The sequence below is a fragment of the Salmo trutta genome, chromosome 23 (assembly GCF_901001165.1).
Source record: "Salmo trutta chromosome 23, fSalTru1.1, whole genome shotgun sequence".
NCBI classification, from domain to species: Eukaryota; Metazoa; Chordata; class Actinopteri; order Salmoniformes; family Salmonidae; genus Salmo; species Salmo trutta.
Genome location: NC_042979.1, coordinates 23,612,373 through 23,636,441, shown reverse-complemented (window position 1 = coordinate 23,636,441; position 24,069 = coordinate 23,612,373). Strand labels below are relative to the sequence as shown.

General features: G+C 42.6%; 2 protein-coding genes across 2 annotated transcripts in view; both read left to right on the top strand.

Annotated features, from left to right (window-relative positions):
• The first annotated feature begins 1,765 nt into the window (after positions 1 to 1,765).
• LOC115159635 (F-box only protein 15) lies at positions 1,766 to 6,468 on the top strand. The gene is made up of 12 exons (XM_029709554.1): positions 1,766 to 2,157; positions 2,311 to 2,469; positions 2,634 to 2,738; positions 2,955 to 3,027; positions 3,177 to 3,343; positions 3,561 to 3,761; positions 3,835 to 3,964; positions 4,086 to 4,168; positions 4,322 to 4,467; positions 4,573 to 4,697; positions 5,440 to 5,595; positions 5,866 to 6,468. Exons 1-12 carry the CDS (start codon positions 2,012 to 2,014, stop codon positions 5,974 to 5,976), a joined length of 1,602 nt encoding a protein of 533 aa, XP_029565414.1. The 5' UTR covers positions 1,766 to 2,011; the 3' UTR covers positions 5,977 to 6,468.
• Positions 6,469 to 18,348: 11,880 nt separating this feature from the next.
• The window catches only part of LOC115160281 (transmembrane protein 132C-like), a 40,785-nt gene continuing 35,064 nt past the window's right edge, over positions 18,349 to 24,069 (top strand). The window contains exon 1 of the mRNA XM_029710643.1: positions 18,349 to 18,528. Coding sequence (XP_029566503.1) covers positions 18,462 to 18,528 — 67 coding nt within the window. The 5' untranslated portion in view covers positions 18,349 to 18,461. The remainder of the gene's footprint in view (positions 18,529 to 24,069) is intronic.

The window sequence follows — 24,069 nt, the reverse complement described above, 5'->3', positions numbered from 1 at the left end:
AGCATGGTGTTTGCAACGCCAGGGTTGTGGGTTTGATTCCCACGGGGGGCCAGCACAGGGAAAAAAAATGTATGAAATGTATGAAATTGTATGAAATGTATGCATTCACTACTGTAAGTCGCTCTGCTAAATGACTAAAATGTCAATGTAAATGATAGCCAGGTGGGACAACCACATATCTCAGTCAATAAAGTAGCTATCAGCAAAGTCAGTGCTAGTAATGGGGAAAACGTAATGTGCGAGTGTTAGTTTAAAGAGGTAGGGTTTCAGATGTTTTCGGAAGATGGGCAGGGACTCTGCTGTCCTAGCTCCAGGGGGAAGCTGGTTCCACCACTGGGGTGCCAGGACAAAGAGGCACTTTGACTGGGATGAGAGGAAGCTGCCCTCCAGCAGGGTTGGGAGGGCCAAGAGACCAGAGGTGGCAGAACGGAGTACTCGAGTTGGGGTATAAGGTTTGAGCATAGCCTGAAGGTAGGGAGGGGCAGTTCCTCTGGCTGCTCCATAGGCAAGTACCGTGGTTTTTTAGTGGATCTGAGCTTCGACTGGAAGCCAGTGGAGTGTGTGGAGGAGTGGGGTGACATGGGAGAAGTTGGGAAGATTGAACACCAAGTGGAGAAAGATCAGCTCTGTCTTGTCGAGGTTGAGCTTGAGGTGGAGAGCCAACATCCAAGCACAGATATCTGCCAGGCACGCAGAAATGCGTGTCGCCACCTGGGTGTCAGAAGGGGGGAAGGAGAAAAGTGATTGAGTGTCATCCGCATAGCAATGACAGGAGAGACCATGTGAGGATATGACAGAGCTGAGTGACTTGGTGTATAGTGAGAAGAGGAGAGGGTCTAGAACTGAGCCCTGGGGGACACCAGTAGTTACAGTATATGGTGCAGATACAGATCCTGCCCACATCACCTAGTAGGAGTGTCCTGCCAGGTAGGATGCAATCCAAGAGTGTGCAGAGCCTGAGACACACAGCCCTGAGAGGGTGGAGAGGAGGATCTGATGGTTCACGTGTCAAAGGCGGATAGATCTAGGAGGATGAGAACAGAAGAGAGAGAGTCAGCTATGACAGTGCGGAGAGCCTCCGTGACACAGAGGAGAGCAGTCTCAGTTGAGTGACCCATCTTGAAGCCTGACTGGTTAGGGTCAAGACGATCGTTCTGAGAGAGAATGCGAGAGAGTTGCTCAGAGACAGCACGCTTAAGTATTTTGGAATGAAAAGAAAGGAGGGATACCGGTTTGTAGTTTTTGACATCAGAGTGGTTGAGTGTTGGTTTCTTGAGGAGGGGAGAAACTTTGGCCATATTAAAGTCAGAAGCGACGCAGCCAGTGGTCAGGGATGAGTTGATAAGGGAAGTGAGGAATGGGAGAAGGTCTCCAGAGATGGTCTGGAAAAGGGAGGAGGGAATGGGGTCGAGCGGGCAGCTTGTCGGGCAGCCAGACCTCACTAGTAACAGGATTTTATCTGGAGAGAGAAGGGAGAAAGAGGTCAAGGCGTAGGGTACTTCTGTGTGAGTGGGACCAGTGGACTCATTAGGCATGTTCGTGATTTCCCTTTTATATCTCAATGACCTGAATGATAAATGATTTCTAAGCCATATTGCATGAATTAAAACTACTACTAATAATAACATAACTGAATATGGATTTTGCAGCATAGCCTAGCTACCACAGATGAAAGGGAAGACCTACTGAAGGGATCTCCTTCAATCCGTGCTATTACACTTTATATCCTCTGGATGGCAGCAGTGATCTTTACTTCACCATTTGCAGACCTTATCAAACGTGAAAAAGGACCATTTCAATTTGATAACAACAATAACAAACACTCACGTGTTAGGAGAACGTAGAAATGGCAATTATGCGTGCTTTTGCAGACTTGAAGGCAGAGGGTTTGTTTCAATAGTGTCATTACAGGTTTGCAAAGTGTGCCTAGTTAGACAGAGCTTTCTCACAACTTAAACTTGACAGCATCTGTAGCTTCTCCTGTTGTGGGTAACTAACTAGCTAGCTAGCTATGGCTATTGGCCGCGGACAACTTTTCCGCAGTTTCAGAGAGGGTTTGTTGAAGAATGCCCCTCCAACAGAGGGTCGAGGACCGACAGGCAAAGAGAATAGCAGACTCTGCGAGAAAATTACAGGATTTTCCCCGGGCACTCAAAGGTATGAGTTGTGGGATGTCATCAACTCCTGTTGCATAGTGTGCACTGAGCACCAATAAGCTGGTTTGTAGCTGACTAACTTCAGCTTGCCACTGACTTTTGTTGACTGCACAATTGTGTTGCATCTCTGTCTTTCTCTATGCTCGACTACAAGTGTGGAACCACCAACACTGCCACAAAAGAAGAAGAGGAAAAAGAAGGCGGCAAAGGCTACTGTACCCTGTCAGCCAGTTGTACCACTGCCAAGGGTACCTACAAAGTCTATTGGACATGCTGGCAAGCCAGCTGAGTGCACTCCGAATCACATAGAGAGGTAAAAGTGGGTTGCTGTGGAACCCACTTGACACTGATAAAAGGGTTGCATATGTTATTGGTTCTATGTCCTGCAATCTTATTACTCGATTGTGTTTGCACTAGATGGGAAAGATCAAGCATTCCAATAAACGTTTTAATCATGTCTAATTGGTGTTTTATTAGGATGCCACCGGAGATCCTTCTGAAGATCCTGTCGTACCTGGATGCCCTCTCTCTCTTCTCCATCGGCTTCATCAACAAGCGATTCTATGAGATGGCCCACAACAAGTAAGGAGTGAAGTACTGGTCACATTGTAGGCTATTCTTCCTCCCTCAGTAGCATACAGAGGCTCCAATGCTACTGTAATATTGTCAAAACCTACTCACTGGGCCAGAGTCAATTCAATTGTCCGCAACTATATTTACATAGTTACTTTAATGCATTTTGTTCTCCTCTCCTCTGGTTTTACATGATCATTTTTGACCCACAGTATTTTCTTGCAGTGGAATGTGGCACAAGATGTATTCTGCAGAGTATGGACACAGTATGAAGTGGAGGCCCAAGCGTTTGGACGAGGTTCAGTGCAATTCATATTTCATAACACTCCTTTTTACTTATCACACCAGGGACATTTTTTATGAGCGTTAAGTGCTTGCATGCACAGTACTTTTTGTATTATTATTATTATTATTATTATTATTATTATTGGTGTTTTCCTCCACCAGGTGCTGGATAAGCTGAGTACGGTGGTGGTTCAGGAGAGACCAGAGGGCTACTGGAGAAGACTGTACTTCAGGACCATGGCTGGCTTCAATGAGACCAAGTGGAGGAAGGAGTTGAAAGACATCAACCCTTTCACAGGCTTGCCCAGTCAGACTGAAAGAATCCTCAGGTTAGACAGTTTCTGCAGTTAGTGCTAAAGTTGTACTGCCTCTGTTGTTCAGGCCCATGTATAAAACATACCATTTATAAAGTGCACACATACAGAGGCTCTAATGCTACTGTAATATTGTCAAAACCTACTCACTGGGCCAGAGTCAATTAAATTGTCCGCAACTATATTTACATAGTTACTTTAATGCATTTTGTTCTCCCCTCCCGTGCCTCAGGAGCCAGCGTGTGACCTGGGAGATCACAGTGTCTGACAAGTGGGGGTTGGAGGGGACGTTTGAGCAGAGCCGTGCCTACTTCTCTGACTCGTCCGTGACGGTGTGCTGGAGCAGCGGCCGCTGGCCCTCCTTCCACCAGCTCTCTACCTTACAGCTAGATGGTGTCAAAAGACAAGCTCTCAGCTCCCCTAACATCAATAAGTGAGTGTCTCTCTTTCTCGCTTGTCTCTTCTTGCCTCTGAGTGAAATGCCTGCTCCCCTCTTCTCCCCTCAGGCCTGGCTGGCGGTCTCTGATGGCTAAGTTTGACAGGGACACCATCTCTAAGAGTGGCCAGGTCATCGGTAGAGACCAACTAGTCACCCTGGTACTCTTTTCGCCAAGCATCGTCATTGGCGTCTGGAGGGTATGTCATCTAAATCACATCATTAGAAAATGTATGGGCTAACCCACAGTGTGCTGATGAGTTAGTTTGTTTCCTGATAAAAATGGTTTAATGTTTGGGATTTCCCTGTGTCAATCCACAGGGCCGGTGGTCCATTGCCTTTGTGATGGCCAGCTTCCACTACCACAGGCTGGTGGAGAGGAGTCTCCTGGGCACCTCGATGTGGTATGCAGCGCCCCTGACTCCGGAACGGGCTAGGAATGAACAAATTGGCTTGACTGGATTCTGTTTTTTATATTTCAGCAGAAAAGGATGTTGCATGCATGTTCAATTAAATAACTAAATCATTGTCATTCATTCTCTCTCTCTCATTCCCAGCCCCTATTCCATGCCAGAGAACAAGCCTCCTTTCGACGACGCAGACCCTGACTCCGGCCTCCATGGCTACACGCTCCGCATTATACTACACAACACTGTGACCCAGATCATGGCCGGCCACTTCTCTCAACTCTACTGTAGCAAAAGTAATGAAACCAGTACCCAGGAGGTTTCTCTTTCAGAACCACGTTGGGCCGCTGTACGATACCGCAGTCTGTAGTTGACTTTGGTTGTGTGTTGTGGTTGTCTAGGTCAGGTCCATGGTGGTTTCATCCAGCTGAATGTCATCAACAGGGGAAGCCTGTCCCAGCACACCCCTCTCTCTGGCAGGATCAGCCTGCCCTGGAAGTGTGAGGCTCTAGAGGGCACCGTGGAGGTACTGTAGGGGAACACTGACTCCGACTGGTTTAGGTTACACTTTACTGGAACCACCAGCGCTACATGATGGGGTCATTGTAATAACAGAACAGCTGACATATAGACTTTGGCGCTCTCTCTCTCTCTATTTATCTCTCTATTTCTCTCTCTCGCTAGCTTTCCATTATATTGGCAACAGATTTTCATGCGAATATTGTAAAATCTGCATAAAGAAAATATGTGCATTTTCCCAGCAGTGGGGTTTCCACCAAACTGACTTGTGGATAAAAATGAGTGTGATGACGTAGTGCAGACAAGTTTTTTGTTGTTATTGTTGTCAACTGTTGCATTAAATAATAAATATGCCTACTCTGGTCTTGGCATGTGCGCTCTAGTCAACAGCTCACAGATACAGTACGTGTAGGCCCAAGCCTACCCACCATGTTGAACGAACAAATTATCTGTCTGCATTTATAAAATTGTTTCGAAACTTCCTGTTTCCATCACAGCTGTTTTTTGTCTTGACAGAAAGGGCCCGTAAGTAAGCGTTTCACTGTTAGGCTACACCTGTTATTTGGAAGCATGTGACGAATAAAAATGGATTTGATTTGAAAACATGGTTTATGTCTCTCTCTACTTCTATTTCTCTCTCTCTGTCTGTCTGTCTGTCTGTCTGTCTGTCTGTCTGTCTGTCTGTCTGTCTGTCTGTCTGTCTGTCTGTCTGTCTGTCTGTGTGTCTGTCTGTGTGTCTGTGTGTGTAGAACTGCTGCATGATGAGCCTGACCCTGATGGATGAGTACCAGAACCCCTTCTGGTGTGTCAGCACACCCGTGTCTATGGCGTTGAACAATAAGGAGCCGTCCAATGACTACGAGGGTCAGCACTTCCTGATCAAGTACCAGGATGCAGAAGGCAAGGTAAACCAACCCCACATGACTCACGTCAGAGGATAGATTACCTTTGAGCAGAGCTGTGCCTACTTGTTTTTTGTTGGCTTAGTTTATTTGACAAGGACCATGTCAGTGGAAACATTGTATCTGTACTGTATATATTTACATTTTACATTATCACCCATAACTTTTAATGTAAGTAAATGATCACATATGGGGAGCAGCAACTAGTGAGTGGACATCTGATTTTTTTTTCTTTACAATAACAGTAATGTATGAGTTCTTTTATTATTGTAGGTGAGGATGGACCTTGTGTGGCTGGAAGAGCAGAGACAGTACTTCCTCATCAATCTGGTAGTCTTCATCGCCACGGCCAAAGTCAACAAGCACTTTGGGAGAGCCTACTGACGCTGCATGTAGAGGTGGCACTGTGCTACAAGCCTCTATCCTAAGGCCTTCATAATGATGACAAAGTGGTGACATAAACAGTCATGACAGCTGACAACTGTTTATGACATCTGTTATGTTGTTATTATGCAGTATAATGTAGGCCTTATGATAGAAGCTTGAAGTAAAGTGTTGAGCCTGTATACAGTATGTCAATTGATGACGTAGTTTAGTTGTGTTTTGTTCTGAGTAAGTTTGAAGTAGTTCAAGTTTGAGAGTTTGCCCCCGCAAGTTTTCATTATTTCTGTATATTTATATAGTTTTATGCATTGTTTTGTGAATCATTAGTACACATTGGTAAAATGTAATCCTACTTTTTTGAAGTATGTCTCGCCATATTATAAAGAGCATACTACGTGTGAAATGTGTTAACAGAGTTGAACTATTTTGGTTTTGTAAGCTTTCTGTTACAGATGGACTATCTGATTCTAGATAAATATTCTGATTTATATATTTCGGTGTTATTTTTTACTCCGCCATAGTGCATTCTTTAAAAGCTAAGTGAAACTGGAGGGATCAGCCTGTGTTCTACTGTATTACACTTTACATTCTCAGGATGGCAGCAGTGATCTTTATCCCCAATAGCACTATTTTCAGTCCCAGCAAAACGCAAGTGCTCCCTCACAGCCCTGGCCATGATTGCTTTTTTTTTCTAAGCCGAGTGAAGACTTATTGTGTATACTGCCTCACTGTTCGAACCTAATCAGGACAACTGCTGATGCCAACTGTCTAAGCATCAATATTATTATTTCTACATAGTGACTCCAAATGGCAAAAACATTTCCAAGCCTTCATTTATACAAATATTGTTCAATACAGTAGCTAGTTACAGTAAAGAGTTATTGATTGAGTGGAAAGAACTGCTGCGATTCACTGCTTTGGTTCATTGAGTCAATGCTTCAGTACATTTGGCACAGGGGCCCTGTGTATGTTCTGAACCAGAAGACGAAAGAGAGAGAGAGTGGAGATTACACTCATACATCACAGCATCCTGGTCCCACCCCGCCGCCTTCTCCAGATCCTGAGTGAGCTGTAACGCTCCCTAGGGCCCTGGGGCCATCGGATGTTTAAAATTCTCAACGACTGACCTCTCCATCCAAGCATCCATCTTCGGGTGGCCTTTTCAGATAATTATATTTCACAGGTCCTAATAGTGCTGACCCCTCAACAGACAGCAGAGATCACTACAAAGATAAAGATTATACAGATCAGGTAGATGTGTTTAAATCCCTCAGTTATTTTGACTGCTTACTTTTGTCTTAAGAATGTGTTCCTGTTTAAAGAAGCTTTACCGACATAGTCAGTCTACAGTTTATTAGGTATACCCATCTGGTACCCGGTCAGACTCCCCTTTGCCTCCAGAACACATTGAATTCTTCAGGGCATTGAAACGTTGCTCAATTGGTATCAAGGGACCTAACATGTGCCAGGACAACTTTCCCCACACCATTACACCACTGCCACCACCCTGTACCATAGACACCAGGCAGGTTTGGGCCATGGACTCATGCTGCTTATGCCAAATCCTGACTCTGCCATCAGCTTGACGCAATAGGAACCGGGATTCATCGGACCAGACAATGTTTTTCCACTCCAATTTTGGTGACAGTTAATGTACCTAATTAACCTGCTCCTGAGTATATACCGTGTGTTTGCATTTGTGTGTGTTCGTATGTGTGTTAGAGTCCTGAGTTGATGTCATTACAAGTGATGCTATAAAAAAGCACATATCCCTAAGTCAGCGCAGGTGGGAAATAGTCAAATAAAAAAGTGAGATCACATAGAATACCAATACCTTTTTACCATTTCAACCCTGCAGGATGTAGCAAGAGTCAGGACTGTGGCCTCCCCTTCATTAGTCTGTGAGAGCAGATACCGGTTGGAGGACAGGTACTCTAGTGGTTCAGAGTGTTGGGCCAGTACCCAAAAGGTTGCTGGTTCGAATCCCTGAGCTGACTAGGTAAAAAATATGTTGATGTGCCCTTGAGCAATGCACATAAACCTAATTGCTCCTGTAAGTTGCTCTGGATAAGAGCGTCAGCTAAATGACCAAAAAAAAATCCACTTGGCCTGTAACTTATCCCAGTCTCCTGCGGAGTGATGTGTATGGTGGCCATGCTCTGAGAGCCACTTTCATTTGTCATCCTGTGACACTGAGAGAAGGAAGCTCAGCCTGGCCCCAGCCATTCATCTTTGTCTGTGCTGTTCACAGTGGGCTAGCCACGGGGCAATGCCTCCCATCGCTGCGGCTCTGAAGAGCTCCCAGAGCTACCTCACAAACTCTCTGGACCATATTCTTGAGCTGCCTATAAGGACTGACTGCTGGACTGAACCTGCATTATTGTCAGTCAGTCCATATAGGCAGCTCAAGAGTATGGTCCAGATTTCTCTAGAGGTTGCCTGGAGGCTATGATAACAACAACTTACAGGGCTTCAGAAATTATATAATGGTTCTTACTGTCTTAACAACTTGTATGAGCTAATGATAAGTCATGAGATTTCCTATAGCCTACATCACTGTACCGGGTATATTTGATTTACACTAATTCTCTCAACTCAGATTTGATGGATACAATGAAGTCAATGAACAGCATTCTCACATAGGTGTTCCTTTTGTCCAGGTGAGAAAGGCCAGTGTGGAGTGCGATTGAGATTGTGTCATCTGTGGATCTTTTGGGGCGGTATGCGAATTGGAGTGGGTCTAGGGTGTCCGGGATGTTGCTGTTGATGTGAGCCATGACCAGCCTTTCAAAGCACTTCATGGCTATCGACGTGAGTGCCACGGGGCAGTAATCATTTAGGCAGGTTACCTTTGCTTCCTTGAGCACAGGGACTATGGTGGTCTGCTTGAAACATGTAGGTATTACAAACTCGGTCAGGGAGAGGTTGAAAATGTCAGTGAAGACACTTGACAGCTGGTCCGCGCATGCTTTGAGTACACGTCCTGGTAATCCGTCTGGCCCAGCGGCTTTGTGAATGTTGACCTGTTTAAAGGTTTTGTTCACATTGGCTACCAAGAGCGTTATCACACAGTCATGCAGAACAGCTGGTGCTCTCGTGCATGCTTCAGTGTTGCTTGTCTCGAAGCGAGCATAAAAGGCATTTAGCTCATCTGGTAGGCTCGCGTCACTAGTGTCATGATGTGGCCCTTTCTGGATATAGATCGTGGCATCCCCCCCTCTCTCTCTCCTACACCCAGGTTCTGTTATCTCAGGTCGTAAATTCCTGGAGGAGACTCTCTCCCCCTGGCCATGCAGAAAGAGACAGAGACAATAAAGGATTTCACATGGCAAACTCCTAAATCTCCAAAATGGGGATTTGATACAAAAGGTCCACTTGTGAGAAGGTGGGAATGGTCCATGGACAATGTACTTTGGTGCGAATAGTGCAAATCAATCCCAGAACAACAGCAAAGGACCTTGTGAAGATGCTGGAGGGAATTTGTGGCAAAATGGCTTAAGGACAACAAAGTCAAGGTATTGGAGTGGCCATCACAAAGCCCTGACCTCAATCGCATAGAAAATTTGTGGGCAGAACTGAAAAAGCGTGTGTGAGCAAGGAGGCCTACACACCTGACTCAATTACACCAGCTCTGTCAGGACAAATGGGCCAAAATTCACCCAACTTATTGTGGGAAGCTTGTGGAAGGCTACGTGAAACGTTTGACCCAAGTTAAACAATTTAAAGGCAATGCTACCAAATACTAATTGAGTGTATGTAAACTTCTGACCCACTGGGAATGTGATGAAAGAAATAAAAGCTGAAATAAATCATTCTCTCTACTATTATTCTGACATTTCACATTCTTAAAATAAAGTGGTGATCCTAACTGACTTAACACATTTTTACAATGACTAAATGACAGGAATTGTGAAAAACTGAGTTTAAATGTATTTGGCTAAAGTATGTAAACTTCTGACTTCAGCTGTATCTATATCTCTGAATATGTAGATTTCTCAATTATGAGGTTTGCATCTAATTCTTGTATAAAATGAATGAGTAAAGATGAAACCATTTGTGAAATGATGTAAGGTGATGTTAAACCTTCATTGAAAGATAATTGTATTCCCTTTAACGTTTAACCAAGTCATTGGCCCGCCCCCATGAGCACAGACATGATCAGGCATCATGGACCAGCCCTTTTCTACTGTTACGAATGAAACCCCCTCCTGAGGAAATCCTCTTCAGACCACGCGTACCTCGGTCAGCTGAGGGGGCAAAGGTTTGAGTTTACACTAAGCAAACCCACAGCGTGAGCCGTGATTGCGAATAGTTATTGAATTCCTAACCATACCACGTGGAGCATTGGCAACACAGCTGGAAATGGTTATCGATCCCTACAGAATAAGAGGAAATCTTAGATACTAATTACTAGTCTGCAGCTAGAAATTATGTCAACCTGGGATGCGAAGACCGACAACCGCCGAAACATCTATTCTATGAGAACATTTCTGAATGGTACTCTGAATTATCCATTTTAAACACGAAAGACTTGATCTTCAGGGAAGCAGAGAGAGAGAGAGAGACTCGGATGAACTCTCCAACAGAAGGACTGATGATTCTGAGATCACGACGACACACTGGGTGTAAATATATATTGATTGCAATTATTCCCGAACGAGTGAGCGTTCATGTGCAAAGGATTAGCATTTCAATGGATATAATTATCAACAGTGTAGTGACTCCTGTTCTTTCCCGCCTTTTCAGTCCACACCCACTTCCCTTTGTCCACCAAGCCGTCATATCATCTTTGTCCACTAGGTAACCGCCCCTATCATTTCCTTGTAACCATATCTACAGTTTGTATGTTTATGCATTTCTGTGATTATTTAGTTAGTTAGTAAATAAATGATTAAGACAATTGGTGTATGGATGATTCATAGTAAAGGCTGGGTTCGTGCAGATAACCAACAACTTACGACGTTTGGATTGAGACTAACGTGATGTAAAGTATAATTTATTAATTAGAAGACTAATTGATAAAAAATATCTGAAGGGTTATATTAGGAAAATTATAACTTTGTAATCTGAAGATTTTCCTTTGTGCCCTGACTTCCTAGTTAATTACATTTACATGATGAGTTTAATCACATAATAATAATTACAGAGAATTGATTTGATAAAATAACAGTCTTCACTTTAATGATGCCAAAGACACGACACTGGGCAGCTTGCGTCTGGGTTTCCCTTTGTCATCCGTAATAGTTTTCAAGCCCTGCCACATCCAACAAGCCTCAGAGGCAGGGGTAGTAGGATTTAATGTTAATCCGGAATTGACGATTTGCTTGTTTGATGGTTCGTCTGAGGGCATAGCGGGATTTCTTATAAGTGTCCGGATTAGTCTCCCACTCCTTGAAAGTGGCAGCTCTAGCCTTTAGCTCAATGCGGATGTTGCCTGTAATCCATGGCTTCTGGTTGGGATATGTACGTACAGTCACTCTGGGGACGACGTCATCGATGTACTTATTGATGAAGCTGATGACTGAGGTGGTGTATTCCTCAATGCCATTGGATGAATCCCTGAACATATTCCAGTCTGTGCTAGCCTCTTTGGGATAGGCGTACCGCTAGCGCCCGGCCTCGACAACATCTGGTGAAATTGCAGAGCGCGAATTCAAAATACAAAATTCGTAATATTAAACATGACTGAAAATACAAGTGTCTTACATCGTTTAAAAGCTTAACTTCTTGTTAATCCAGCCGCTTTGTCAGATTTCAAAAAGGCTTTACGGCAAAAGCACACCATGCAATTATCTGAGGACAGCGCCCCGCACACAAAAACATTACTTTTATTTTCCAACAAACCAGAGGTGTCACGAAAGTCAGAAATAGCGATAAAATAAATCACTTACCTTTGAAGATCTTCATTTGGTTGCAATCACAAGGGTCACAGCTACATAACAAATGGTCCTTTTGTTCAATAAAGTCCTTTATATCCCAAAAAGGTCAGTTTAGTTGGCACGCTTGACTCAGTAATCCACCAGTTTCCCTTGTTCAAAATGCATACAAATGAATCCCGAAAGTTACCAATAAACTTCGTCCAAACAAGTCAAACAATGTTTCTAATCAATCCTCAGGTACCCTAATATGTAAATAAACTATAAAATTTAAGACGGAGAATAGTATGTTCATTACCGGAGATAAATAACGAAGTGTGCGCCCTCACCGGAGCGCGCTACAAACACTACAGCCAAAATGGGAGCCACTTAGAAAATCTACAAATTCTAACTCATTTTTCAAAAGACAAGCCTGAAACTCTTTTAAAGACTGTTGACATCTACTGGAAGCCCTAGGAACTGCAATCTGGGAGATATTCCCATAGACAGCCATTATAATTAGTGGTGAGGCCAACAACAAAAAAATCCCGTATGGATTCTCCCCGGGTTTTCACCTACTATATCAGTTCTGTTATACTCACAGACATTGTGTTAACAGTTTTGGAAACTTTGGAGTGTTTTCTATCCAATACTACCAATTATATGCATATCCTAGCTTCTGGGCCTGAGAAACAGGTAGTTTACTTTGGGCACCTCATTCATCCAAACTTCCGAATACTGCCCCCTAGCCCGAAGAATCAAAACAGTCCTGTAGTGTAGTTTAGTAGCCTATAATCTGATAAAATACCAGGTTCGCATCTTACATCATGCTTCCTTTTTTTGCCTTCAAGTTTACTATTTTTCAAAAACTGAATCTATGGCATTATTTAGGATGCTTAAGATAGAAGCGTATACTATATCAAACAAATCATTTGAACAACAGTGCAGAAAGAACAATTTTCAAATGAGTGTGCCTTCAAAGGGATATGACCTCATACCTTCACATCCCTGAATGTTCCATAATGCCCTCCTCTTGCTGCTATGCTACCGGTCAGATGAATGTTTTATACAAAATCCTAACTATATTTTAAGTACAGTGCCAACTGTACTTAAAACTAGCTCCCTGGTATACAGAAAATACACGAGCTCTGAAGCAAGCTTCCAGAAAATTGGAACGGAAATGGCGCCACACCAAACTGGAAGTCTTCCGACTAGCTTGGAAAGACAGTACCGTGCAGTATCGAAGAGCCCTCACTGCTGCTCGATCATCCTATTTTTCCAACTTAATTGAGGAAAATAAGAACAATCCGAAATTTCTTTTTGATACTGTCGCAGAGCTAACTAAAAAGCAGCATTCGCAAATGGAGGATGGCTTTCACTTCAGCAGTAATAAATTTATGAACTTCTTTGAGGAAAAGATCATGATCATTAGAAAGCAAATTACGGACTCCTCTTTAAATCTGGGTATTCCTCCAAAGCTTCATTGTCCTGAGTCTGCACAACTCTGCCAGGACCTAGGATCAAGGGAGATACTAAAGTGTTTTAGTACTATATCTCTTGACACAATGATGAAAATAATCATGGCCTCCAAACCCTCCAGCTGCATTCTGGACCCTATTCCAACTAAACTACTGAAAGAGCTGCTTCCTGTGCTTGGCCCTCCTATGTTGAACATAATAAACGGCTCTCTATCCACCGGATGTGTACCAAGCTCACTAAAAGTGGCAGTAATAAAGCCTCTCTTGAAAAAGCCGAATCTTGACCCAGAAATTATAAAAAACTATCGGCCTATATCGAATCTTCCATTCCTCTCAAAAAAAATTGAAAAAGCTGTTGCACAGCAACTCACTGCCTTCCTGAAGACAATCAATGTATACGAAACGCTTCAGTCTGGTTTTAGACCCCATCATAGCACTGAGACTGCACTTGTGAAGGTGGTAAATGACCTTTTAATGACGTCAGACCGAGACTCTGCATCTGTCCTCGTGCTCCTAGATCTTAGTGCCGCTTTTGATACCATCGATCACCACATTCTTTTGGAGAGATTGGAAACCCAAATTGGTCTACATGGACAAGTTCTGGCCTGGTTTAGATCTTATCTTTTGGAAAGATATCAGTTTGTCTCTGTGAATGGTTTGTCCTCTGACAAATCAATTGTAAATTTCGGTGTTCCTCAAGGTTCCGTTTTAGGACCACTATTGTTTTCACTATATATTTTACCTCTTAGGGATGTCATTCGAAAACATAATGTTAAATTTCACTGCTATGCGGACAACACACAGCTGTACATTTCAATGAAACATGGTGAAGCCCCAAAATTGCCTTCGCTAGAAGCCGGTGTTTCAGACATAAGGAAGTGGATGGCTGCAAACTTTCTACTTTTAAACTCTGACAAAACAGAGATGCTTGTTCTAGGTCCCAAGAAACAAAGAGATCTTCTGTTGAATCTGACAATTAATCTGGATGGTTGTACAGTCATCTCAAATAAAACTGTGAAGGACCTTGGCGTTACTCTGGACCCTGATCTCTCTTTTGAAGAACATGTCAAGACTGTTTCAAGGACAGCTTTTTTCCATCTACGTAACATTGCAAAAATCAGAAACTTTCTGTCCAAAAATGACGCAGAAAAATTAATCCATGCTTTTGTTACTTCTAGGCTGGACTTCTGCAATGTTCTACTTTCAGGCTACCCGGATAAAGCACTAAACAAACTTCAGTTAGTGCTAAATACGGCTGCTAGAATCCTGACTAGAACCTAAAAATTTGATCATATTACTCCAGTGCTAGTCTCCCTACACTGGCTTCCTGTTAAGGCAAGGGCTGATTTCAAGGTTTTACTGCTAACCTACAAAGCATTACATGGGCTTGCTCCTACCTATCTTTCCGATTTGGTCCTGCCGTACATACCTACACGTATGCTACGGTCACAAGACGCAGGCCTCCTAATTGTCCCTTGAATTTCTATGCAAACGGCTGGAGGTAGGGCTTTCTCCTATAGAGCTCCATTTTTATGGAATGGTCTGCCTACCCATGTGAGAGACGCAGACTCAGTCTCAACCTTTAAGTCTTTACTGAAGACTTATCTCTTCAGTAGGTCCTATGATTAAGTATAGTCTGGCCCAGGAGTGTGAAGGTGAACGGAAAGGCTGGCGCAACGAACCGACCTTGCTGTCTCTGCCTTGCCGGTTCCCCTCTTTCCACTGGGATTCTCTGCCTCTAACCCTATTACAGTGGCTGAGTCACTGACTTACTGGTGTTCTTCCATGCCGTCCATGGGAGGGGTGCGTCACTTGAATGGGTTAAGTCACTGACGAGGTCTTCCGGTCTGGGTTGGCGCCCCCCCCTTGGGTTGTGCCGTGGCGGAGATCTTTGTGGGCTATACTCGGCCTTGTCTTCGGACGGTAAGTTGGTGGTTGTAGATATCCCTCTAGTGGTGTGGGGGCTGTGCTTTGGCAAAGTGGGTGGGGTTATATCCTGCCTGTTTGGCCCTGTCCGGGGGTATCATCGGATGGGGCCACAGTGTCTTCTGATCCCTCCTGTCTCAGCCTCCAGTATTTATGCTGCAGTAGTTTATGTGTCGGGGGGCTAGGGTCAGTCTGTTACATCTGGAGTATTCTCTTGTCTTATCCGGTGTCCTGTGTGAATTTAAATATGCTCTCTCTAATTCTCTCTTTCTCTCTTTCTTTCTTTCTCTCGGAGGACCTGAGCCCTAGGACCATGCCTCGGGACTACCTGGCATGATGACTCCTTGCTGTCCCCAGTCCACCTGGCCATGCTGCTGCTCCAGTTTCAACTGTTCTGCCTGCGGCTACGGATCCCTGACCTGTTCACCGGACGTGCTTGTTGCACCCTCGACAACTACTATGATTATTATTATTTGACCATGCTGGTCATTTATGAACATTTTAACATCTTGACCATGTTCTGTTATAATATCCACCCGGCACAGCCAGAAGAGGACTGGCCACCCCTCATAGCCTGGTTCCTCTCTAGGTTTCTTCCTAGGTTTTTGGCCTTTCTAGGGAGTTTTTCCTAGGGAGTTTTTCCTAGCCACCGTGCCTCTTTCACATGCATTGCTTGTTGTTTGGGGTTTTAGGCTGGGTTTCTGTACAGCACTTTGAGATTTCAGCTGATATACGAAGGGCTATATAAATACATTTGATTTGATTTGATTTGAAGTAGCGGTTAATGTTTTAAAAAGCATGCGATCAAAAGAAGCTTCGGACGTCATTGTTGACGTACTTCTGATTAAGTGAAATATGCATCGGCACACTGCTTTGAAGTTAGCTGCCTAGCGATTTTGACCCATGCCTTGGAGCTCTGGTATCAACATCACTACTGTCTGCCTGCTTTATATAGCAAGCCACAGCCAGTTGACTCACTGTCTGTAGTACTGAACCTTTTCGTGAATGGGTGGTATACCTAATAAACTAGCCACTCAGTGTATATCCTAAGGCCTTTCTTTGAGAGTTATACCCTAACACCTGGTTTACAAGCCACATCAGGCCTGTAAGTCAGATAATGTTGGTGTATAAAGAAATGTGTAATTCCTATTGGAATCCAGCCAGAGGTAGGATATCCCAAAATATGATTTTTTTAATCACCTACAACCTTCATTTAAAAGGACTGCCAGAATAGGAATGATAGATGATTGAGAATACCTAAACCATGTAAACTGGAACAACTATCTCTGTTATGGGTGCAATAAATCCAACTACTAACACATTCAATTAGTTGAGAAAAATGTATGTTATTTATCTTTGTTTAGCATCAGTGCAATCAAACACAGATATTGAAACAATCAATTCTAAAAATCAACCTGCTATAGAGCATTCTGGGAAATATGATAATGATGGGTGTGGTTGTGTGGGTGCTACTCTACATAGAGTAAAGATGACACTATCACACTTACCTCTATTCACCAGCACTGGCCGGGGTTCTTTTTGTCACGTCCTGACCAGTAAAGGGGGTTATTTGTTATTGTAGTTTGGTCAGGGCGTGGCAGGGGGTGTTTGTTTTATGTGTTTCAGGGTTTTTGGTTTATGTTCTATGTTGGTATATTTATATGTTTGTTCTAGTGTGTCTATTTCTATGTTTAAGTTTCTTGGGTTGACCTTCAATTGGAGGCAGCTGTTCCTCGAAGCTTCTAATTGGTCCTATTTAGTAGAGGTGTTTTTCCATGGGTTTTGTGGGTAGTTGTTTCCATGTATTGTCAGTGTACATTACAGGACTGTTTTTGTCATTTGTTTAGTATAAGTGTTTTTGTTTTTGTTTTCTTCAATAAAAGAAGATGAGCATACATATACCGCTGCGTTTTGGTCCACTCACTACGACGCTTATGACATTTTTACACCACTGAGTGTTAATTTACCTCTTTTTTTACACTGAAAGTTACACTGAAAAATCAACACTAGGTAACACAATTTGCTGGGTACAAATATTCTCATATAGGTACAGTTTAAAACATTCTCACATCAATCTTTTTAAAATGTTAAATGATTAAGTTTAAACACTGAGGTAAACACGAATGGTCAAGGCACTATTTTAAAAAATGAGAAAAAAATACATCTTATTCAGATTCAGAACGGTTCTCTTTAGAATGTCCTTTGCCTTCCAAATACTCATCAAAGAACACTTTCTTCCAAAAACGGTTCTTAGAATGAAAAAGGTTCTAGGTAGAACCCTTTGCCCTACAAAGAACCCTCATCTTCCAAAAAGGGGTCTTCAGGTGAAAATGGTTCTTGGTAGAACCCTATCTATCCATCTGCTAAGAACCCTTTTGGAACCCTTTTTTCTAAGAGTGTATACGCAATGCCCACTGAAAAGGTGGGTATACGGCGTCTACCTTTATATAGCCCCCACTACACCACTGTCAATTGGCTACAAAAACAAGTACAAAATAACAATAGATTAAAAATAGCATAGTTATTACGTCAAATAAAATATATAGACATGTAGGCCTACAAAGTATTTATTGGTCTTTTGTGAATTGTAGCCTATATACTAGTAGCGCAACATATTCCAAATGGGACAGCCTTTAATAAATCGTGGATGGAGAAATCATTAGATCCCATTGACCTCTCGTGCGTTTAATTTCCTCGCAGCCCTTTCCCCCACGGCGATTACGCACGAGAGTCGTTAATCTGACGAAATATGGGCACAGCGCTCAGCCTGATTTTTACTCATTCTATATGCAGGCCAGGACAGGATATAACATATCCGCAGTCTACTCAGTGAAGTTTGCTATTAGTTGAGTTCACAATAATCGGTGAATGTAAAAGAATACCACAACTTGGACCTTTGTTCTACAATTTGGCGATCCACAAGCGAAAGTACATTTTACGCAGAAAAATTAGACGGAGGCAAGGTGCAGAAAGTAGCGTAATGTGGATACCCAAACTGGTGGACCTAAACAACACTTCAGTTATTACTTGGAACAGGAATCTACCGTTGCATCTGTTATTAACATAGAGTTATATATTTTCATTACAGCTCTTTACTTTGTTAGGGACTGAAAAAATGTAAATTACCATAGATGTGTGTCAATTGAGAGCAGAAAGTCAGACGCTGTTCTCTTGGTACGTTGTTAGAGCGCTCCTATAGATAATCAGGACTGTCCAATTTGCCAAGATGCTATATTTGCCTCTCTTTTGGATGTTGCCAATTGTCACAGTATTAGTTTTCAAACTTCTAACAGGTAAGGATCCACTTTGCTGTGATAGATGGTGATAATGAAATGGTTTGAGGTCAATACTTTTTTCATTTTGTCCATTGTAACTTATTTTGATTCTCCCAATTGATCAACAGATAAAAAATACAGCTTGACAGTTGGAAACACATTTAAAGGAATAGCTTATTTTATTACTGTAGGCCCATACATTTATGTAGACTAGAGGCATTCATTTATTGAATACATGGCCTTTCCTATTTACATACTACATAAAAAAATATATCTAAACAAAAAAAACATTATTTTCACCTTGTGATGATCCCGAAAAGAGCATGCATGCTATAATGAGTTAATGCTTTAAGATACCATAGGCCTATGTTTGCTCGAAAGTATTCTGGCATGACTACTGTTTATTCATTAATTCATTCATATTTTCCCATGCATTACAGAGTTAAAGAGTCTAGTAAACTTATAATCTTTAGTTTTCATGAGCGTTATACATTTGAGATCTCCCTAAAAATATGACAACTACTGTATACCCTCTGTGATATTTGTACTAATGAAAATCACCTGAGGAATGATGGGTCAACAGACGCCTCTCAGGTAACATCAGGTAATAGATTAATGTTGTGCATACAGATGTAGGATCTTCATTTGATCCCCCTGTTGCAGGACAACTTTCCTGCAATGCAGGAAATGGAAGACTTTTAGTGTATTTGTTGTTTAAAAAGGCTTCAGAAGTTTGTAATTTCCAATGTGAAATTTCCGACTTGATTTTCCCTTACGGAAAATGTACCAACCCTACAAAAATGTCCATTAATTATAATTCACATAATAATGAACATTTCCTGTTGCTGTAGGATTCTTTTCCTGATGTAGCAAACTGGTTCAAATTAAGATCCTACACTAAAACCTTAGCATTTACATTTACATTTGAGTAATTTAGCAGATTGTAATCAGTGTACTTGAACCCCCTTGTGTGGACAGTACCACTCTTTCACCAAGCAGTCCAGCAAATATGGGGTGGTGCAGGTACAGTCACATGTGGTGGGGGCAGTTGCAGACATGATTTGTTCATTAGACGTGTGTGTTTTGGGGGCAGTTTGGCCAGATGATGTGATGCAAGCGTGGAAATCATCATCAGAGAAAGAGGCTGGATGTCAGGAAACAGCCACTGTGTTTGTTTGGAGATAACCTGTCCTGCATTATAGAAGATGAGGCCAGGCTGTCTGTCTTCTGTTGATAACCATTTCAGACTGCTGTTTGGTGTGTGTCTGTGTGTGAGTGACTGTGCCTTCTCATCCCTCTACTTGTGCAGGTGTAGCCTGTAGAGAGATTAGAAAGTCAAGAAGCATTAATATTTGCTTTGTGCACAATTTCACATTTTGACCCTCCACAAACCCGGTTTATCCTTGGAAATGAATATGTGATTTTATTTGACCCTCTCTGTGAGAGAAAGGTCACATAGGTTGAGCCATGAAGGGCAGCACTACCCTTCCATTTCCCCAATACTAATTGGCTAGCAATTGCTTACTCCCTTCTAACGAAATGCTAATAGTTTGTCATTAATATTCTGCATGGCTGATCAGTGCGATCAGTGGTACATGAGGGTGTTTGGCCTCCCTGTGGAACTGTATCATTATGTTCTTGTTGTCTAAAGCCAAGTCATTGAGAACAGAACAACACGTTCAGGTGTTTGAGGCTTGACTTGCGGAACGCCTTTTGACAAATTACTTCAAAGATGCACGGCATGTCCAGATCAACCTTCAATTTCCGCCGTTGCACTTTAACGATGGCGGCCGTGTAGGCTTAGGAAGAGGAAGCTGGTGGGTCTGTCAGCGAAAGAAAGGTTAAGTGTCTGCCAGCTGCTGCTGCATACCAGAGTTCTGACACATTGTTTCTTGTACGGACAGACAGTCATCCAACAGAGCCTCACAGTGCTGGTCGCTCGTTTTCTCAGATACATGAAGAGATAGCTACAGTATCTTCTGGCATTGCAGAGGTGGGAGGGTTTCTATTGAGATATACACTGAGTATACAAAACATTAGGAATACCTTCCTAATATTGCCCTCTTTTGCCCTCAGAACAGCCTCATTTTATTGGGGCATGGATTCTATAAAGGGTCAAAAGCATTCCACATGTCACGTTCTGACCAGTAAAAGGGGTTATTTGTCATTGTAGTTTGGTCAGGGCGTGGTAGGGGGTGTTTGCTTTGTGTGTTTTGGTGTTTCGGTTTGGGTTCTATGTTTTCCAATTTCTATGTGTAACAGTGTAGGTTCCGTCCCTCTCTTCGCCCCAACCTGGGCTCGAACCAGGGACCCTTGCACACATCAACAACTGACACCCCACGAAGCATCGGGGAAACCCTACTTCAAGTCTCAGAGCAAGTGACGTCACTGATTGAAACGCTATTAGCGCGCACCACCGCTAACTAACTAGCCATTTCACATCGGTTACATATGTTTAAATCTATTTTTCTATTTCTATGTTGGGTTTTTGGTAGGACCTCCAATTAGAGACAGCTGGTTGTCGTTGTCTCTAATTGGAGGCCATATTTAGTTGAGGTTTGTTTCACTTGTGTTTTGTGGGTGGTTATTTCCTGTATAGTCTGCGCACCTTATGGGACTGTTTCATCGTTTGTTTCTTTTGTTTAAGTGTTATTTCTAATAAATTAGGAAGATGAGCACTTTACCCGCTGTGCCTTGGTCCAATCCTTACGACGCCTGTGACACCACAAGGATGCTGGCCAATGTTGACTCCAATGCTTCCCACAGTTTTGTCAAGTTGGCTGGATGTCCTTTGGGTGGTGGATCATTCTTTATGCACACAGGAAACTTTTGAGCATGAAAAACCAATCACCGTTGCAGTTCTTGACACAAACCTGTGCACTTGGCACCTTCTACCATACCGTGTTCAAAGGCACATAAATATTTTGTCTTGCCCATTCAGCCTCTGAATGGCATTCACACACAATATAATTGAACAGAATAGAATAGAATAAAACATTATTGTCCATCTAGGATGGCCACCTTACATTAAAAGGATCACATACATTCTCACATCACACACATTTAAACCAGTCAGTCCATCATACTGCATACACTAAAAACATAGAGGACATTGATACATTCACTCACAACTGACCGCTGCCCCAACTACACTGGATAGATAAAATTGACCAATACAATTTTTTTAAACATAAAATAATTTATCTTTCGTCTATCTGTGTTTTCAGAATTTTCATAAAGAGTATGACATTGTTGCCGCACGTAGCATTGAATGCAAGGGAAGCCAGAGAGCATTTGGCCTCCCCCCCCAAAAAAACATGAATAAAATAATAGCCAATCAGCGTTGAGCTAAGCTGAGTGAACTCAACTGTGAATAGTCCTGGCGCACCAAAAAAAAAGTGTCAAGGGAAGCCAGTTTGGATTTGGCTTCACTCCTATCACAGATAAATAAGTAATTGATAGAAACAACTTGAATTGTTGTGTCTTGTTATGTTGTTGTCCTCTGGTGGCTAGCTAGCTAAAATTTTCCCTTTCCTAAATTAGCCATGGATGGAGATATGGATTTGGACTTGTGGTTTTACTTAATTCTCTGTACTGGCCAATGGACTGAGAGGATGAAAGTTCAATATGTATGTAGTAGGCTAATATTAACTAGCTAACGTTGCCCATGAAAGGAAGTTAGGCTAGCGAGCAAGCATTTTAGCCAGGTAGCATAGGACAACAAAAAATTAAAGCATGTACTGTATGACAGAGTCGTAGACCATTTCGCCCTGTAGCACTCACCTCTGTCATCATGAAGTGCTTTGAGAGACTAGTCAAGGATCATATCACCTCCACTCTACCTGATACCCTAGACCCACTCCAATTTGCTTACCGCCCCAATAGGTCCACAGACGACGCAATTGCCATCACACCGCACACTACCCTATCCCATCTGGACAAGAGGAATACCTATGTAAGAATGCCGTTCATTGACTACAGCTCAGCATTTAACACCATAGTACCCTCCAAACTCGTTATTAAGCTCGAGACCCTAGTCTCGACCCCGCCCTGTGCAACTGGGTCCTGGACTTTCTGACGGGCCGCCCCCCAAGTGGTGAGAGTAGGAAGCATCTCCAACCCGCTGATCCTCAACACTGCGGCCCCACAAGGGTGCGTTCTCAGCCCTCTCCTGTACTCCCTGTTCACCCATGACTGCGTGGCCGTGCACCCCTCCAACTCAATCATCAAGTTTGCAGACAACACTACAATGGTAGGCTTGATTACCAACAATGACGAGATGGCCTACAGGGTGGAGATGAGGGCCCTCGGAGTGTGGTGTCAGGAAAATAACCTCTCACTCAACGTCAACATATCAAAGGAGATGATCGTGGACTTCAGGAAACTGCAGAGAGAGCATCCCCCCATCCACATCGACGGGACAGTAGTGGAGAAGGTGGAAAGTTTTAAATTCCTCAGCGTACACATCATGGACAAACTGAAATGGTCCACCCACACAGACGGCACTTGACTTCAACCTAAGGAGGCTGAAAAAATTTGGCTTGTCACCTAAAACACTCACAAACTTTTACAGATGCACAATAGAGAGTATCCTGTCGGGCTGTATCACCGCCTGGTACGGATTTGGGGATGCGGTCACAAATTTGTTCACATTTGTCTTTAAAATCGACAGTGTCAAATCTTCCGTAACAGTAGTTAAGGTCGTTTACAGTCAGAAATGGTATTGTTCTCTCTTTTACTCTCTCTTCCCATCATTGCATTAAGCCCTTCCCAAGATTGTCTTAGATTGCCTGTACACAATCCATGTCTCAATTGTCTTAAGGCTCAAAAGTCCTTCTTTAACCTGTCTTCTCCCCTTCACCTACACTGATTGATGTGGATTTGACATCAATTAGGGATCATAGCATTCACCTGGTCAGTCTATGTCATCGAAAGAGATAGTGTTTCTAATGTTTTGTACACTCAGTGTATAATAAGGCTGTGTATCCCATGGGCTTTCATATTGTATGTGCATTATTGAAAGCAGGATATGTATTGTGTACATCCACAGCGTTTAAGGGTGTTAAACACCTGCTGGAGCATGTATTTGTCACAACATTGTCCAACAGGTTAGATGTTATATATTATATAACATATATATATAACATATATATATTACATGCTCACAGATCTCTGCACCTGTACATAGCCCATCTTTAATTTAGCCCAAACTACTACCTCTTCCCCTACTGTATTTATTTATTTTGCTCCTTTGCACCATATTATTTATATTTTAACTTTGAACTTTCTTCAAACTACAAATCTACCATTCCAGTGTTTTTCTTGCTATACTTTATTTACTTTGCCACCATGGCATTTTTTGCCTTTACCTCCCTTATCTCACATAATTTGTTCACATTGTATATAGTCTTATTTTTTTCTACTGCATCATTGATTGTATGTTGTTTTACTCCATGTGTAACTCTGTGTTTTTGTATGTTGTCGAACTGCTTTGCTTTATCTTGGCCAGGTCGCAATTGTAAATGAGAACTTGTTCTCAACTTGCCTACCTGGTTAAAT

What these genes read in the sequence shown, in the direction of transcription:
- LOC115159635 (XM_029709554.1), top strand. Translation starts at nt 2,012, where the DNA reads ATGGCTATTGGCCGCGGACAACTTTTCCGCAGTTTCAGAGAGGGTTTG. An exon ending in TTTTCCCCGGGCACTCAAAG is followed by an intron (nt 2,158 to 2,310) that starts GTATGAGTTGTG and finishes CTCGACTACAAG; the next exon opens with TGTGGAACCACCAACACTGC. An exon ending in CTCTAGAGGGCACCGTGGAG is followed by an intron (nt 4,698 to 5,439) that starts GTACTGTAGGGG and finishes CTGTGTGTGTAG; the next exon opens with AACTGCTGCATGATGAGCCT.